The 15,985-nt window shown below is 28.4% G+C and overlaps 5 protein-coding genes across 8 annotated transcripts; 2 read left to right on the top strand and 3 right to left on the bottom strand.

Annotated features, from left to right (window-relative positions):
- Positions 1 to 335: 335 nt before the first annotated feature.
- Positions 336 to 1,917, bottom strand: LOC113794350 (uncharacterized). The gene has a single exon (XM_075821361.1). The coding sequence runs from the start codon at positions 1,865 to 1,867 to the stop codon at positions 434 to 436; it is 1,434 nt and encodes a 477-aa protein (XP_075677476.1). The 5' UTR covers positions 1,868 to 1,917; the 3' UTR covers positions 336 to 433.
- Positions 1,915 to 3,527, bottom strand: LOC113794351 (uncharacterized). Of its 3 annotated transcripts, none has more exons than XM_075821362.1 (3): positions 3,391 to 3,527; positions 3,180 to 3,303; positions 1,915 to 3,114 (listed from the first exon to the last, which is right to left on the bottom strand). In XM_075821362.1, exons 1-3 carry the CDS (start codon positions 3,504 to 3,506, stop codon positions 2,050 to 2,052), a joined length of 1,305 nt encoding a protein of 434 aa, XP_075677477.1. In that variant the 5' UTR covers positions 3,507 to 3,527; the 3' UTR covers positions 1,915 to 2,049. The 3 variants fall into 3 exon arrangements, with proteins under 3 accessions (XP_075677477.1, XP_075677478.1, XP_027200271.2); XM_075821363.1 differs by having other exon boundaries at positions 3,180 to 3,325; positions 3,391 to 3,517; XM_027344470.2 differs by having other exon boundaries at positions 3,180 to 3,330; positions 3,391 to 3,492.
- Positions 3,528 to 3,548: 21 nt separating this feature from the next.
- Positions 3,549 to 5,007, bottom strand: Mettl14 (methyltransferase like 14). The gene is made up of 3 exons (XM_027344524.2): positions 4,865 to 5,007; positions 4,569 to 4,790; positions 3,549 to 4,515 (listed from the first exon to the last, which is right to left on the bottom strand). Exons 1-3 carry the CDS (start codon positions 4,931 to 4,933, stop codon positions 3,556 to 3,558), a joined length of 1,251 nt encoding a protein of 416 aa, XP_027200325.2. The 5' UTR covers positions 4,934 to 5,007; the 3' UTR covers positions 3,549 to 3,555.
- Positions 5,008 to 5,163: 156 nt separating this feature from the next.
- On the top strand, positions 5,164 to 6,027 carry LOC113794403 (G patch domain-containing protein 4). The gene has a single exon (XM_027344526.2). It carries the CDS (start codon positions 5,164 to 5,166, stop codon positions 5,827 to 5,829), a length of 666 nt encoding a protein of 221 aa, XP_027200327.2. The 3' UTR covers positions 5,830 to 6,027.
- Positions 6,028 to 8,105: 2,078 nt separating this feature from the next.
- On the top strand, positions 8,106 to 15,920 carry LOC113794401 (RFX-like transcription factor daf-19). Of its 2 annotated transcripts, XM_075821467.1 has the most exons (13): positions 8,106 to 9,177; positions 11,443 to 12,284; positions 12,398 to 12,713; positions 12,809 to 13,049; positions 13,127 to 13,198; positions 13,267 to 13,303; positions 13,389 to 13,535; positions 13,610 to 14,347; positions 14,460 to 14,629; positions 14,736 to 14,801; positions 14,865 to 14,992; positions 15,066 to 15,219; positions 15,282 to 15,920. In XM_075821467.1, exons 2-13 carry the CDS (start codon positions 11,444 to 11,446, stop codon positions 15,468 to 15,470), a joined length of 3,099 nt encoding a protein of 1,032 aa, XP_075677582.1. In that variant the 5' UTR covers positions 8,106 to 9,177; position 11,443; the 3' UTR covers positions 15,471 to 15,920. The 2 variants fall into 2 exon arrangements, with proteins under 2 accessions (XP_075677582.1, XP_027200324.2); XM_027344523.2 differs by lacking the exon at positions 8,106 to 9,177 and having other exon boundaries at positions 11,470 to 12,284.
- The last annotated feature ends 65 nt before the right edge of the window (positions 15,921 to 15,985 follow it).

The following is a 15,985-nucleotide window of genomic DNA, read 5'->3' as shown; positions in this document are numbered from 1 at the left end:
GCAAATGATTCAGTCTTCGAATAAGAAAATTGTCAGAAAGTTTCTTATTTAGAAAAAAATGATCAAATGATTGTGTGAATGGTTTTCCCAAATGGATAGTGTCAAAAGAAAATGTCAAAACATTAATTGTGATAAATTGGATTCAATGATTTTTTTTCCTGGTTATCGATATTAATCAAAGGAATAAAAAATAACTGACTGACTGACTATACTGATTGTCAACAAATAATGATCGATAAATAATGATTTCTAATCGAATTAAGAGATCATTTCTTTATTTTCTGTTTTTGTTTTCTTTTTTTTTGCAATCAATAAATATATACGCAAAATGGAAATTAATTTTTTTTCTTCCTTTTTTTAATTTTCATTTACTCATCAATCAATTTTGGAAAAAAAAAATTTAAAATTCATTTTTGCTGTTTGAAATTTTATGCTACACAAACCTATTACTTTCAGCGGCGGTAGACGGAAATACAGACGGACATGATATTGCAGAAGGTTCTATTGTAGAAAGTTTCTGAATATTTGATCTAGGATTGATTGATTCAGATACTGTACTTGATCCACCAGCATAATCCGATCTTGATAATTTTGATATTATTGATGGTGGTATTTCGGAAAATAATTTACTTTTATCTTTTCTCAATGATCCTATTGTTGTTTTAGATTGTTTTCCTAAATCTTTTTGACTTGTTTCATTCGTTTTTGGATTCAATGAAATTTTTTTACTTTTTTCATTAATTTTTTTGCTTTTTTCATCAATTTTTTGAATCAATTGAATCTTTTGACTTTTTTCATCAATTTTTTGAATCAATGCAATCTTTTGACTTGTTTCTTTCATTTGATTCTTTTCATTCATCGTTTTGATTGGCTGTATTTTTTCTTCTACCTTTTTGGATGGTGGTTGTGATTTTCGAATATAACGTCTTCGACGAATTTTGACAAAAAGTAAAATACATAGTATTATTAGCAACAATAAAATAAGTAATAATATAATCCAAATAATTTTGCTATATGACTTGGAGACAATATCACCTTTACAATAAATAAATGATCGATATTGTTGCTTTTCAAATTTGAATGATTTTTTTTTATCCAAAAATGCCGCTTTCTCAAATGAATAGACAAAATCTTTTCCAAGTAAATAGAAATAATTATCAATAGTAAAACCTCCTGTAATATTCCAATCGACCGATTTGTTTTCACACCAATATGTACCAAAATATATTTCATTATTCAAATTTAAACACAAACTTGACCAATCATACATTAGATTAACCTTTTTTGCAAATTCTATTCTACCATCGCTAATTAAATCTTTGTTAAACTGTAAGCCCCTTGAATGATTTGTTACATTTTGATAACGAAACACATAATTGTAATATACTTCATCTGTTCCTAATGATCTTTCATTTGCGACATTTGTTTTAACAAACCAGGTTAAAGTTGTTGTTTCAGTTGTTGCAAGATTATAACCAATTCCATAATCCGTTAACGGTATAAAACATAACCATTCACCATCATCACCGGTGAATATTCGTATATCGATAATATGATTTTTCATTTCTTGAAATGAAGTATTATGCCATAGATTAGGATATTTTTTTGAAATCGGTATTGGTAGATCAGTGAAATATAATTTATTTTTATTTGAATTGAATGCAGTTTTATTCATTTCAAATACATAAAAATCACGAGTTACCAATATGATTTTCGTTTTGGTCAAACCAACATTGAATATATTAAACGCTCCAATATTATTACGCATTGATTTACAAATATTATCATCATCATTTGCTAAAACAATATTAATATTAATAGCCAACATCATTGCCATTATAAATAGATTTGAACCGTTTAAAAACATTATTTACAAAAATACACCAATTAATTAATTTGAAGCTGAATTACTGATTTCTAAATAAATTTTTGGCTTTTTATTTCAATTTTAAACAATTAAAAAAAAATCTTTTTTTTTACTAATTAAATTTTCTAAATTTACAATGAGTTTATTGGTAATTGAAAAATTAATCAAATTTTATTTTCAATTTATTTACTTTCTTCTTCACTCATATTTTCTAAATCTGAATTGTTTGAATCTTGTGATGATTGAAATAAATTATTCTTGTAATTCAATCGACTTGATATTATTTTTATTTTTGATTTTTGTTGTTTTGTTAATGATGATTTAGTTTTTTTCAATAATTTCTTTCGAATATATTTTCTAACAATTATTCTTGTTAAAATGAGTAGTAAATATGTACATAATAAAATTATTGATATTATGAATAGAATAATATTGATTTGATAAATTAAATGAAATGAATTTTGTTTTTGATGATATTCACAGGAAAAAAATGATTCATGTGATTTTCTTATTAATTTTATACGATTATTGTGTTGATCATAAATTGTATCGTTGAATATAAGAACATCGATATTTGTAATAATATAAAATAATTTATTTCGAACAAATCCGGTGATCACATTCCAATCAACAGCATAACGACCTTCAGTATCTCCACATGATACACCAGGTTGAAAATAAATATCACTATCAGGTGTGTTTAAAAATTTACAAACAGAATAAAATGTTGAGTTTTTGAAATCCTTAACAGGTTCATAGTTTTTTTTAATATGTATACGATGGAATCCAAAACCTGTTCCAAGCACAGATCGTCTTCCAATATATTGAAAATTATTATGATCAGTTGCAATGAATATTTCTTGTAATTCATACATTGAATCGGGATATAACCATCCTTTATCTTTTTTATGTGATTGAATATTATAAATAAATGGAGAAATTGTCAAGTCTTTTTGAAATTTCAATGGAAAGCATAACCATTCGTCTCTGTTTTCATCAATAAAATAATTAATTTTCATTATATTTTGTGTATGGCCTGATGGTCGATTATAATACCAAACAAATGGATATGCACTAAACAATGGCATTGGTATATGATCTAATTTCAATTTATGTACTTTTTGATCCAATGAATCGAATGATAAAACAAATACATAAAAATCTTCAGTAAATATTAGAACACGCATAGATGTTGCAACAAATAAAGTAGGCTTAACTTTTAATTGTTGCAATTGTTTACATTTTTCCTTAAATAAAACAAAAAATTAGCTTAAATTGTAAAAAAAGAATAAATATTATCTACACAACTTACATATGGATTTGATCCAATCATATCCAAGGATGATGTAAAACTATTCGATTTGATCACGAGCAAAATGATAATTGCCAATTTCAATTTTAATAATTGTAACATGACTTTTTTAAAAAAAAACTTCCTAACAAACGGATAAAATGATTCTAATCTTAATAAACGTTATTTATTGAACCTTTTTTTTTGTAAAGAGAAGTGTGATAATACATACCAAAAAAAATAATAACAAACAATGAATTTTAAATGAAAAAATCTGCTTAAATAATTATTTAGTTTTGAATTAATTACATTATAAAAATGCAAAATATGTCGACTTATTATTGTCATTTATGGTAGCATTTTTATTATTATTTTGCTTAGTTCGAAAAACGAATAATTAATTTCGTTGAATTTTTCTTGGCACCGAATAATGTGAATTTGATCGTATGGATCCACCAGAATTTTTATTCAATTTAGGTGGCGGTGATTTTGGTCGTAATATTTCAATTCGTTCTGTACATCCAGTTAGATGACCATTTGGACCGTTAAAATAACTTTGATAAGTTTCCGCATTAAAATTACTGTTTGTTAATGCTGGTCCAATAGAAAGCCATCCAGGACGAATAATATCATCACGACCAAATAAATTTAAACGACGTCTACCTAAACAAAAATGTTCAATAATATGATAAATTTCATCTGGTTTTTTTAAACTTCCATATTCAAATTCTTCGGTAATTATAAGATCAATGTCAACATTGGCATGAATAAAATCGCCATCTGTACTTCGTCGTACGGTTCCTTTGATTCCCATTAAACAATGTTCTTTGGTACGCTGAAATAGAGCTTTTGGTTCTAGATTCTTAGTATGTTTCTTTTTCTGGTCGATATTCGTTTTGATCCAACAAATATCTTCACAACGACGAAAGCCCCATTTACGAAGACAAACACGGCCAAGATCTAGGCCATCAGATGAACCGCACCATAAAAATATAAATGATCGCGATGCGGCAATATCTTCAATTTTAAGTTTACTAACATCATCCCATGACCAAAAATCAACATTAGTCACACCATTTGTTCGTTTATACTCTTCTAATGGAGGATCGATAAGAATAACATCAAATTTTGTTTGTAATTCATTGAGATCAAACTTGCGTAGATCACATTTTAAATACATAGGCGGAGTGGCCGTTTTTTGAATAAGTTCATCCTTCAAACGAATCAATTCTTTTAGTTTTGGATATTCTTCGAATCGATCGTTAAGTCCAACATCGCGAATAAAATTCTGAGGCCGCTGACCAGTGTCAACAAAATGTTGACAATAATCATTATGAGGATTGGCAGATTGAGTACCCTAAAAAAAGTCAATTTTAAATATGAATTTTTTTGTTTGTTTTTCATAGTTACTTTTAAAAAGGTACTAGAATCTGTATAGGTGGTTTCTTCATCAATCACATTACCAAGTAAATCAGGGCATAAATCCTTATTATTAGATTTATGATGGACTTTAGCTTTAGAATTTTCAAGATGTTTTCGAATCGATGAACATTCTTTACTCATTCGCAGTGCTTTACGTTCATTTTCGAAACCAAGAATTCTGGATAAATCATCAACATTCTCGAGGCCAAACTATGGATGTATTAGAAAAAGGGAAAAAAGTTATAAATTTAAGAAACATTCAAAAATCAAGACATTGTCACTACCTGTTGGGCTAAAAGTTTTCGTCGAATTTTGGACTTTGCCTTGATTTTATCCAATATCGAAGATGCCATTATTATCAAAAATTCACTGATTTTCAATTATTTGGCGGCATTTTTTATTTTTAAACAAAGAGGTAGAGATAAAAACAAAAAATAAATAAATAAAAACTTCAATGCAAAAATGGTATTGTATGCATATAAACAAAGAACCTGACAGCGATTCGCTGGGATATTTCGACAGCTCAAGTTCATGATTGTGGAAATTGATTTTTACACGTGTATTTTTTTTTTGTAAAGAATATATGGTGATCCAATTGTTTGTGTCTATTTTGTTTCATGCAAAATTCTTCAAGATCAAAATGGATTTTGCAAAACGACAGATGAAAAATATGGGATGGAGCGAAGGTAAAGGATTAGGTGCTGAAGAAAATGGTATTGTAAAACCAATTGTTCCCAATATTCAAATGGACACTCGTGGTCTCGGATTCAGCATAGCCGATTCTTTACAGATTAAAAACCAATGGTGGGCAGAAGCATATAATGTTGCCAGTAAAGGTTTAAAACCTGAATATAAAATCACATCAGTTGGAGTGATTGTTAAAACAAAATCCTGCTCAAAAAATGACGATAATATTGAAGAAAATCCAGAAGAAGATAAAGTTTACAATCAACATTTCGTAAGCGCTGGAACGATAACGAACAAAACCGACGATGATATTGAACAAATCAATGATAAAAGTTGTTCCAAGAAAAAAAGAAAAAAGAAACTCAAGAAAGAAATTGACGACGAAAAATCCGAAGAAATAAAAAATGAAAATAAACTTAAAAAATCATTAGATTTTAATGTGATATTTGCTAAAAATAAAAATATAACCTGTCATAAAGCTGCACGTTTGGGTATTAAAATGTCTGGAAAAATGAAACGATTACAAGAACAAGAAGCGAAATTTTCATTTTCTAAAAAATAATGAATCAATTTTTTTTCTGATAAATATTCTAATCGATCTCAATGATACACCGCAAACAATTGTCATGTTCAATAAGAGATGGCGTTATATGTTCTAGGATTTTATTTAATTTGTTGGATGAAAAAAAAATTAATTTTTTCCTTCCGTTATTTTTTAAATTAATTATTTAAATAATAAAATTAAATGATTGAAGCCGAATGGATCAATTTTTTAAAAATCTGTTTGAATTAATGTCAAACAATGCGATCGATTTTTCTGTTTCTTAGGAAACGTAAGCTGTATCCGTAGTGCACGTTGTAATATTAAAAATAAAAAAAAACATTCAAACAAGTTTTGTTTGATTTTACCGTTACATCAAATAGGGTACTTACGTATTAGAAGCAAGGCCATTCAAGTTAGCATAGAAGTGTTGCTCGCACAACACTTCTTTGCTAACTTGCTACTTATATAAAGAAAGAATAGGGCAGATGAACATTCTTTGGTTTTTAATTAATCAAACTTAATCTAGGCAGGTTAGTTTAGGTTAGGACAGTTAGGTTTTCCGGGTAGGAAAACCTAACTGCTGATAAAAATATTTGATTTAAAAAAAATATATAATGCATTTAAGTTGTTTTAGAACTTTCGCCTTGCGTCTAATACGTAAGTACCTCAAATAGTTAATCAGTGTGTGTGTGTGTGTGTGTTGTCCTGATTTTACTAATAAAGCAAAACACATAAACATTTATAATTTGCATCCAATATAAATTGACACGATCATCATCTATCATAGAATGTGTATGAACGAATATGTTCATCATATTTTGAATTTTGTTTTAATGATCTGTTGCTTAGTCATGATGATTAATTAGTGATGAAATCCATAAAATTCATCATTTTAATAACTACTAATTTGAATATTTGTTTTAAAAATCTTTTTAAAAGAATCTTTTCAGCATGAAATGATTTCATTCTAAGAATGGATCGAATGCGATAGAAAATGAATGGATCAATTTGAAAACTATCAATACGGATAAATATTGTGATTAATAAAAAATGAAAATGAAAAGTAAAATATCACCATGGTTACCTATTGAATTCAAAATACAAACAACTTTTTTTTTGTGGTCCTGAAAAGTGATTGGAATATTCTTCTTCTTCTTTTCTGTTATTACATTCATACAACAAAAAAAGAAGAAGAAGAAGAATCAATTTGGTACATTCTGGATCATCATTGGTTTCCATTATTATAATCGTTGTCATTGTTACCAGGTTGTTATTTATATTTTAGTCATCGTTGTCATAGTTATTTTGTTTGTCTTTGTTTTTTTGTTTGTTTGTCTTTGTTTCCTTAACTCAATCGGTGGTATCCATGGGTTTGTGACAAATAAAGTTCATAGATAACTACCATAGATACCCAATATACCTTGGTTACAGAATCCACTATACAACATATGTTGATTATGATTATTATTATTAGTTTCTTTTGGTAATATTTTTATAACAACAACAACAATAGCAGTAACAATAATGATAACATCGATCACCAAGGTGATCACCAATCATCAAGAAAGCTTTATTTTCATACTTCAAAAATTTAAATCCGAAATTTTTTTTTCTTTCTAAGTAGTAAAAATCTTGACTATTTTTTTTCTCCATCATTGCAATCGGATTTTTCTGATTATGATTATGATGTTGATCAGAAAAAAAAATCCAACAACAATTTTTTTTCCATTTCTTTGATCGAGGTTACCATGGTATCATAATGATCAACAAACATTCTACGGGTGTGTTATCGTTTGTGTATGTTTGTTGAGTTTATATGCGAAACAATTATCAACAATTCTAACGGCCTACGTGGCAAACGTAACAGGCATATAAAAAAATATCTTTGAATTCTATGATCGATATTTTTTTCCAACATAATCCACATATATGTTGTTCAAACTTCTTCTTTTTTTTCGCATATTAAATTGAATCCAAAGTTAGTTTTTAAAAAAATTTTGAATTGTCACTTATGAATCAAATGAATTTGAATCAAAAGTAATCGAATAAGCATAGAGAGTATGTTAAACAATACCACGACAAACAAAAAGAAGGCGGGATAAAATCGTTGATATATAACCAGAAAACTGGTGGTAACATTTGATTGTGGTTCCCATATTTTTTTTTCAATGGTGTTGGATTCACCGTTTATTTTTTTTTCTATTTCTGGTTGTCATACAATATCAATGAATACTGAATTCTACTTGATGATACAAAAAAAAAAATTCATTGAGAAATTAAAATAAAAATAAAAGTAAAAACCAGGAGGTCCTTGTTCCAAGTCTCGAATATTAGTGAAAATGTTTCTATAATTTGGTTTCAAACAAAAAGTCACCAAATAAAAAAAACCTCCAACTATCATCATTACCACCACCACCACTACGTCGACAACGACCACCATTTTTATCGGTAATCATACAACCATGATCATTATTTTATCACAATCGTCATCAATCTATTAGATTGTTGTTGGCAATAGGTTCTTTTTTTTATAATAATAATAATTTCGATAAAGTTAGGTTAGTTGATAAAATATCATTGAATTGCTCATTTCCATCTTTACTATCGTATTGAAAAAGTTGATTATTGTAACCCTGTGTACTAGAAACTAGTTTGTGTGTGTGTGTGTGAGTGTGGTGTTTGCAATAATCTACGGACAACTATGGAACAGAATTTTCTGTTATAATTATGATCCAAGGTAACCGGGACCAAGACGACCAGAACAAAATCAAATGAAAACAACAACAACAACAACAGCGACCATAATAATGCTGATGATGAACATCTCGATACATCTTGTTCTCTAAGACAACGGCCAATAAGAGAAAAAGAAGAAGAAGAAAATATCAAAAACCTAAAATCGATCCCTGGACAACCAGAAAAAAAACCTAGCAATATAATATCTATTCATAGGTGTTTAGAACCTCCTACAAAAATTACTACTCTATATTTTCGATACCAACCAACCAAACGACCGAGTGACTGACTGACTGACTGACTTTTTTTTTTGGTTGTTAAAGAATGAAAGATTCTCACTATTGACAACGTCAATAATAACAACAACAACAACAAAATCAAAACATCAAAGACCACGAGGAACCGGTGAATTGGAAGAAAGTGAGAGAAAGCAAAAAAAAAATTCCATCAACAGAATTCATGTTCACCATGTGATTATTTGTTTATGTCTGTGTTTGTTGTGTTAATTTGATTTTTGCTGATTGAATCTTCATAATCTTATTTACTTTTTGATTGATATGATATGATTTTTGTGAAATGAAAATTTTATCAAAAAACAATTTAAAATATTGAATATCAAATTGTTGCTTGGTAAGTTTATTGAAATTTCGCGCCAATTTTTTTTTTTATTGAAAGTAAAAAATTAAGTCATTCCTTTCATTCATTCCGTAAATGACCGATCAACACGCAATCATCCTCAACATCATCATCGACATCAACATTGATGACAATGACATTTTCTCACTATTTACTTCCTTCTGTGAAATGAAAATGGTACACGCGAATATACGCTTTTCAAATTTTTTCAATTTTTGTTGTCGTTGCCGTCGTTGACCATCAGGTTTTATCATTAAAATAGAAGTCTTTTTTTTCAACGCCTCGATGATTTTGGCACGCGCACGTGTATCATCCGTCATCCGTCATCATTGATAATTATAAACTAGAAAATTTGATTGTTTTGACTAGATGGGCCGTATGTGTTTACTTGTGTATGTTTGAAATGTCACCAAACCGAAAAAACAAAACAAAAAAATTTTCATCAATTTCGGCAAAAAAAACTGTTGAAACTTATTTTTTTTCAGGAACTTAATCTTTTATCTATCTATATGTATGCGCAGATGTTTTCATGAATTTCAGCATCTGCATTGGACATAAGTAACACAGAATTTGTTGAATTCCAAGTTTTTTTTTGTTTTATTAAATGGTAGCTAACCATCCATCCATTCATTCATTCATTTATTTTATGCATCTGGCCAATGGCATTAAATTTTCAACTGTTGTTTTTTCGTTTTGTTTTCGGTAAAATGAAAATTTTCAATAATAAAATTATATTTTTTTTCTCTCTATATTAAATCATCAAAAAATTTTACCGCTTTTGACGACTGTAAAAAAAATGATTAGGTTAATAATGTGTGTATGTCACCGGTGATAATTGATTCGGCAAACGTTTCGGTCAACAACAACGAAAAATAAAAAACGTTGGCTAATTTATACAACTTTAGATGATTATTACCGCCATAAATTGACTGAATCATGCTGGTTTAGTCAATTCGATTTACATAAATAAACGAATGAACAGGTTTTTTTTCAAAAAAAAGGCAAAATATTCATCAATAAAAAATGCCAATTAGACTTAAACAGTTTTTCGATTGATTGATATATATTCTGTTTCATTGAAGAAAGTGTTTCATTCAAAGTTCATAACGTCATTCATACGTTTGTAACAACGAGAAAACAAAAATCGGCTGTATCCTAAAGGAAGTTATACTGGTGTCCATAGTGTCGATGATGATGATGATTTCGATGATTTTGATGTCGGTTGACCTAACCCGATTTGTTGATAATAAAAAAAAGAAGAAAAATTTCCCCTATATCTCTCTCTTGATTACAATCAACCAATTTATTTGATTTTCTTATCTCTCACTCTCTCTCTCTCTCTTTCTTTCACTACTCTAAAGCTAATGTTATTTTTCAAACAATTTTCATCCATATACACTCGTGTTCCAAAGATTCAATTATTTGTCAATAGTGTGAAATTCATATTTGAGTTCAGGTTCTAATTCAACATGGGTTTACTATTGGATTTTTTTGTTTGTTTGTTTGCCAAATATGTTTGTCTAAGATTGTCGATTTGAATGATAATGTTATAAAAATATAAGGAAAATATAGCCAGATCAAAATGTTTATTAAAGATAAGGATCAACAACAACAACAACAACAACAACAAGAAAAAAAACATCAAACTTATCAATAAAGTAAAAATAATGATTTACTAATACAATAAACAAAACAAGAAAAAAAATATCTAGTATCAATTAGGTAAGGTTTTTTTTCATCGCTGGCTTTTTTCATCACTAGAAAACATACACACAGACAAAATAAGAAAAAATTTCATTGAATTTTTCAAGATGTTAAATTTTTTTAAATGAATCCCATTAGATTATACGAGAAGAAACAAAAAAAAATTGATCCATATGTCGAGATTTTTTTTCCCCGTTCTCCATTTGATCATCATCATTTTATCAGCAATTTTAACAACAATCGATCAATTTATGGTCTATATTTCTTTTTTTTATTATTGAACACAATCATGACAAATTATTGGATTAACTCTATCTCCACAATGTGCAATTGTGATGATTAATATAAAATACCAAATGGTTTTTTTTGTGTGTGTTGGTTACCTTAATCAAATAACATAAACAGTTATTTATTTATGTTTGATATTTATAATCCATATCAAAATATATTTTGACATTTATTATTTAGTATTTTTAACGTTATCATATCGTTTAATTCCTAACTTGTTTGTTATCATATTGATATTGACTCCATTATCCATTACTCCTTTTATAGAATGCAACAACAATCAAACTTGGAAATAATAATAATAATAATCATCATCATTACAATTCAGTCAAAACAACAAAGATCAACAATAATAATAATAATAAATGATTATGATTACTTTACATTGATTGCAATTATTGTGAATGCCACGATCAATATTTTTTATAATTTTAATCATCATCAAATATCAACATTGAAACAACAACAACAACAACAATATAACCACAAAAATCAACCGCCAACATTATCACCGGTATTGTTGTCGTTAGTGATGGTGATGATGATGATGTTGATGATGGATAAACATTTAAATCAAAATACGGATAGAACGAATCAAAATAAAAACAATTTACCGCCACATACTTCACAACAACAACAAATACATCAACAATTGCAGCAACCTAGATTATCATCAAATAATAATATAAAGAATTCATCATCAATTGCTTTTGTACCATTAACATTATCATCATCCAGTGATAGTGTTATTCCTGAACCGATTCATTATTCATCGACTAGTCAATCACAACAATCGTATCAACAACAACAACAACAACAACAACAACATCATCATCATCATTTAAATCAACATCAACAACAACAATCTACATCATTGGTGACCACAACAGCAGCCGAAGCTATTATAACGGTTGTCGCTCCATCTTCATCATCATCATCATCATCAACATCAATATCATCATCGTCATCATCATCATCAATAGCTGTAGTAGATGCCACGTTGCCATCGATACTACCTCCATCATCATCATCATCATCTTCAACGCCAATATTATCAACATCATTATCATCATCATCGTTGACCCAGCAACAACACCCACAATCTACAGGTTGTTATTTGATTATTATTATTATTATTATTAATTCATGATAAGCATATTCAAATTAGGAATTTTTAATTTAATTAATTAATATTCTCTTTATTTATTTATTTTAACAATAGAAATGATCTCAACACAACCGGTTGTGACATTAGTATCAACTGTTAATGTCAGTGTCGAGCAACAATCACAATCACAATATATAACGGTTTCATCATCTGATCAACAACAACAACAACAACAACAAGATCAACATAATGTAACACCACAACAACCGCCAACACCTCAACAACAACCATCACAATCACAAACAAATCAATTAGAATCTGATGTTACGGCTAATAATGCAGCTGTTGTTGCTGTAGCTGAACAACATACACCGCATACATCATATGAAGATTATAATTATCCAAATGGTGCCAATTCGGCTGGACCAATGTAAGAATCGTTTTTTTTAATATTTATTTTTACGAATCCAAATTCAAAACTCAAATTTACATTTCAACATTGTTTTTTTTTTTGTTGTTATCCAGGGCTACATATTATGTTACCGATTCATATACACATAGTGCATATTATACAACCAGTTTGCCCGATGGTTATGTTGTAATGGATCCAACAGTTGCGTCAACAGCAACAGCCGCTACAGCCAATGATCATCCTATGAATCAAACGCATCATCAACCGACACCAGTACAGCCAACACAATTACAACAACAACCATCACAAACAATATCGAACAATGGCCTTATATCTCATCGTGATACAATACAGGTAAATTATTTATTTATTCATTTTTTTTATTACAAAATCATCAATAATAATAATTGTTATAAATCATTTATCAACAGATTTTAACTGATGAAGTCGATTATAATAAATCATATCAACAGCCTGCACGAATTTCTGTTCAACCACAAACTGTAAGTCATAATTTTGTTGTTGTTTGAGATTAAAAAAAAATATATCATTCATTCATAAATATATATAGGTTAACTGGTTACTGGAAAACTATGAAACAGCCGATGGTAATTGATCATCGATATCTTTATTGAATCATTCATTCAAACAAATTTTTTTTATTATTTTTTTTTATTGATTGATTTAAAACAGGAGTTTCACTTCCGCGATCAACGCTCTATTCACATTATCAACAACATTGTCAAGTGAATAATATGGAACCGGTGAATGCAGCATCATTTGGTAAATTAATACGTTCAGTATTTGTTGGTCTTCGTACTAGACGTTTGGGCACAAGAGGTATTTTTTCCATTACATTTAATAAGAATATCATTTAACATAAATTTAAAAAAAAAATAAACAACAACAAATAGGCAATTCAAAATATCATTATTATGGTATTCGTGTAAAAGCTAATTCACCATTAAATGATAATAATAATGGTTCAGTGGAAAACAATACGATGCCACCGGTGAAACGATCCAAATTAAATCATATTTCATCCAATAATAATAGCAACAATACCACCAACAATAATAATAATGTCATCAATAATAATAATCCAAAAGCCAACAACAACAACAATATTAATAACAATAATAACAATGTGAATGCTATAAATGATTTACAACATATGGCCACAACAAAAGAATCACTTCAATCATATTTAGGTGATTCAAGACAATTATTGGATACTGTTTGGCCACAGCAAGATAATCAACAGCAACAACAACAACAGGATGAATCACAAAAAAGATCAAATATGTTTTACAAAAGTTATCGTATTCATTTTGATAAAATTATAAATGCCTTATCCGAATTGAGCTTCCAAGAAGTGGAAAATATATGGCTATCATTTTGGCAGCCACCAAACACATCTATCGATAATGATGTTGAACATCAATTAAGTTTACAATCATTACGTGAATTAACCAAAACTGATATGTCCAATTGGATAGCTCAAACCGATTACACAATGTATAATTCAATTTTAACAACATTATTATTACCAAATCTATTGAAACCAATACCACAAATATTAACGCAACAGATTAGAAATTTTGCCAAATGTATTAATAAATGGATGTTGAATGCCTTACAAGGTTATTCTGGTTCGTATCCATATTATTTGAGTTTATCGATCTTTGAACGTTTATATTTTCTCTTTTTTTTTCTTGTTTTGATTGAACAATAATCGATTGATAATGTTAAATAATCATTTAGATGAATTCATACGAATGAAAACAGCGGCAGTTAGTTCACTCAGTCATATGCTTAGACGTTATACATCATTGAATCATTTATCGACAGCAGCATGTGCAGTGTTGAAAAATCAACAACAAGTTTCACAAATGATTAACGATCTAAATAAAGTAGATTTTAAAAATGTACAGGTAAATAAATATTCACCCACATTATTATTTTGATTTTGATTAATTAAATATTAATGATAATCTCTCTATGCTTTAATCAAAACAAACAAACAAACAAACAAACAAGGAACAAGCATCCTGGGTATGCCAATGTGATGAAGAGATTGTACATCAAATTGAATCAAGCTTTAAGGTAAATTTGAATGTTGCTTAAAAAAGAATTTCCTATAAATTTTAATAAACAAATCATTCGTAGGGTTTTCTATCCGATCAATGTCCATACGATCGATGGGCTTATTGGTGTGAAGAAGTGTTAAACATGAGTCTATCAAATCACAATATAAGTACAGCCAAACAATTTTTTTTCAAATGGGAATTCTACAGGTAACTATTTATTATTACAATATTTTTATTTCATTCACATTTAAAAAACTAAAAATTTAAATAATTCAAATAGTTCACTTGTAATGCGTGATTTAACATTACGATCGGCTCAATCATTTGGATCATTTCATCTAATACGATTATTATTTGATGAATATATATTCTATCTGGTTGAACAACGAATAGCCAAAGCTACACAAACAACACCATTAAAGATGCTTGGTGAGGTATGTTGAAAATCATTTATTTTTTTTAGATTTCGATAACTAATTGATTAATTTCTAAATAGCTTGCATCGAATTCAAGAAATATTTCGACTACAACGTCTTCCGGTATATCAACAACACGTATCAATAATACTAATTTGTGCAAACAGACAACTCAATATAATGATAATATGGTTGGACAACAACAACAACAACAGCCACCGCAATCACAGCAGCCACAACAACAACAACAACCAGTGATTCCGCAATAACATTCCAATCATGAAGACTTCCTCCTCATATTATACGACCTAGTCAGAATTATTTTCATTCCTGTTGCCGTTGTTGTTGTTGTTGTTGAATTGTATTTGATTGGAATTTAATCCATATATTTAGCATATTCGAAATGAAAAGATTCTTTCAACAAAAATCATATTTTATATTTGTGTGTGTGTGTGTTTTATGCCATCAAAAAAAAATTTTTCCCCCGTTGTTGTTATTAGTTTTTGTCATTTTTGTATGATTAATCATTTTTTTTTGAAAAATATTTTTTTCCCGCTTACATTTTTAATGGGAAAAAAAGAAAAACAAACAAACAAATGATAACCGATTCATAGCACAAAAGTATTATGAATTATATATTTTTCTTCTTTCTTTTCTGGTCAAAGTATTAATATTTAAACTTTATATATAAAAAAATTGAATAAATTCATTTTGTTTTATTTTTTGTTTTTGGTTTGCTTTGATAATATCAAATCAGAATTTATTTTCTTTGCTTTTGAATTGA

This window comes from Dermatophagoides pteronyssinus, unplaced genomic scaffold (genome assembly GCF_027571235.1).
Source record: "Dermatophagoides pteronyssinus isolate colony J.1.1.1.1 unplaced genomic scaffold, Derpt_VIB-CSIC_2022.12 sq0010, whole genome shotgun sequence".
In the NCBI taxonomy this organism is placed as follows: Eukaryota; Metazoa; Arthropoda; class Arachnida; order Sarcoptiformes; family Pyroglyphidae; genus Dermatophagoides; species Dermatophagoides pteronyssinus.
Note: the sequence above shows the minus strand (reverse complement) of the source record. Positions and strands in the feature narration are given on the sequence as shown.

Coding starts and splice junctions, on each gene's coding strand:
- LOC113794350 (XM_075821361.1), bottom strand. CDS start 1,867: ATGTTTTTAAACGGTTCAAATCTATTTATAATGGCAATGATGTTGGCT.
- LOC113794351 (XM_075821362.1), bottom strand. CDS start 3,506: ATGACAATAATAAGTCGACATATTTTGCATTTTTATAATGTAATTAAT. Junction 3,304..3,390: donor GTTTGTTATTATTTTTTTTG/GTATGTATTATC, acceptor TCCGTTTGTTAG/GAAGTTTTTTTTTAAAAAAG. Junction 3,115..3,179: donor TGATTGGATCAAATCCATAT/GTAAGTTGTGTA, acceptor GTTTTATTTAAG/GAAAAATGTAAACAATTGCA.
- Mettl14 (XM_027344524.2), bottom strand. CDS start 4,933: ATGGCATCTTCGATATTGGATAAAATCAAGGCAAAGTCCAAAATTCGA. Junction 4,791..4,864: donor GAAAACTTTTAGCCCAACAG/GTAGTGACAATG, acceptor ATACATCCATAG/TTTGGCCTCGAGAATGTTGA. Junction 4,516..4,568: donor ATTCTAGTACCTTTTTAAAA/GTAACTATGAAA, acceptor GACTTTTTTTAG/GGTACTCAATCTGCCAATCC.
- LOC113794403 (XM_027344526.2), top strand. CDS start 5,164: ATGGTGATCCAATTGTTTGTGTCTATTTTGTTTCATGCAAAATTCTTC.
- LOC113794401 (XM_075821467.1), top strand. CDS start 11,444: ATGCAACAACAATCAAACTTGGAAATAATAATAATAATAATCATCATC. Junction 13,536..13,609: donor TAGACGTTTGGGCACAAGAG/GTATTTTTTCCA, acceptor AACAACAAATAG/GCAATTCAAAATATCATTAT. Junction 14,993..15,065: donor TTCAAATGGGAATTCTACAG/GTAACTATTTAT, acceptor TAATTCAAATAG/TTCACTTGTAATGCGTGATT.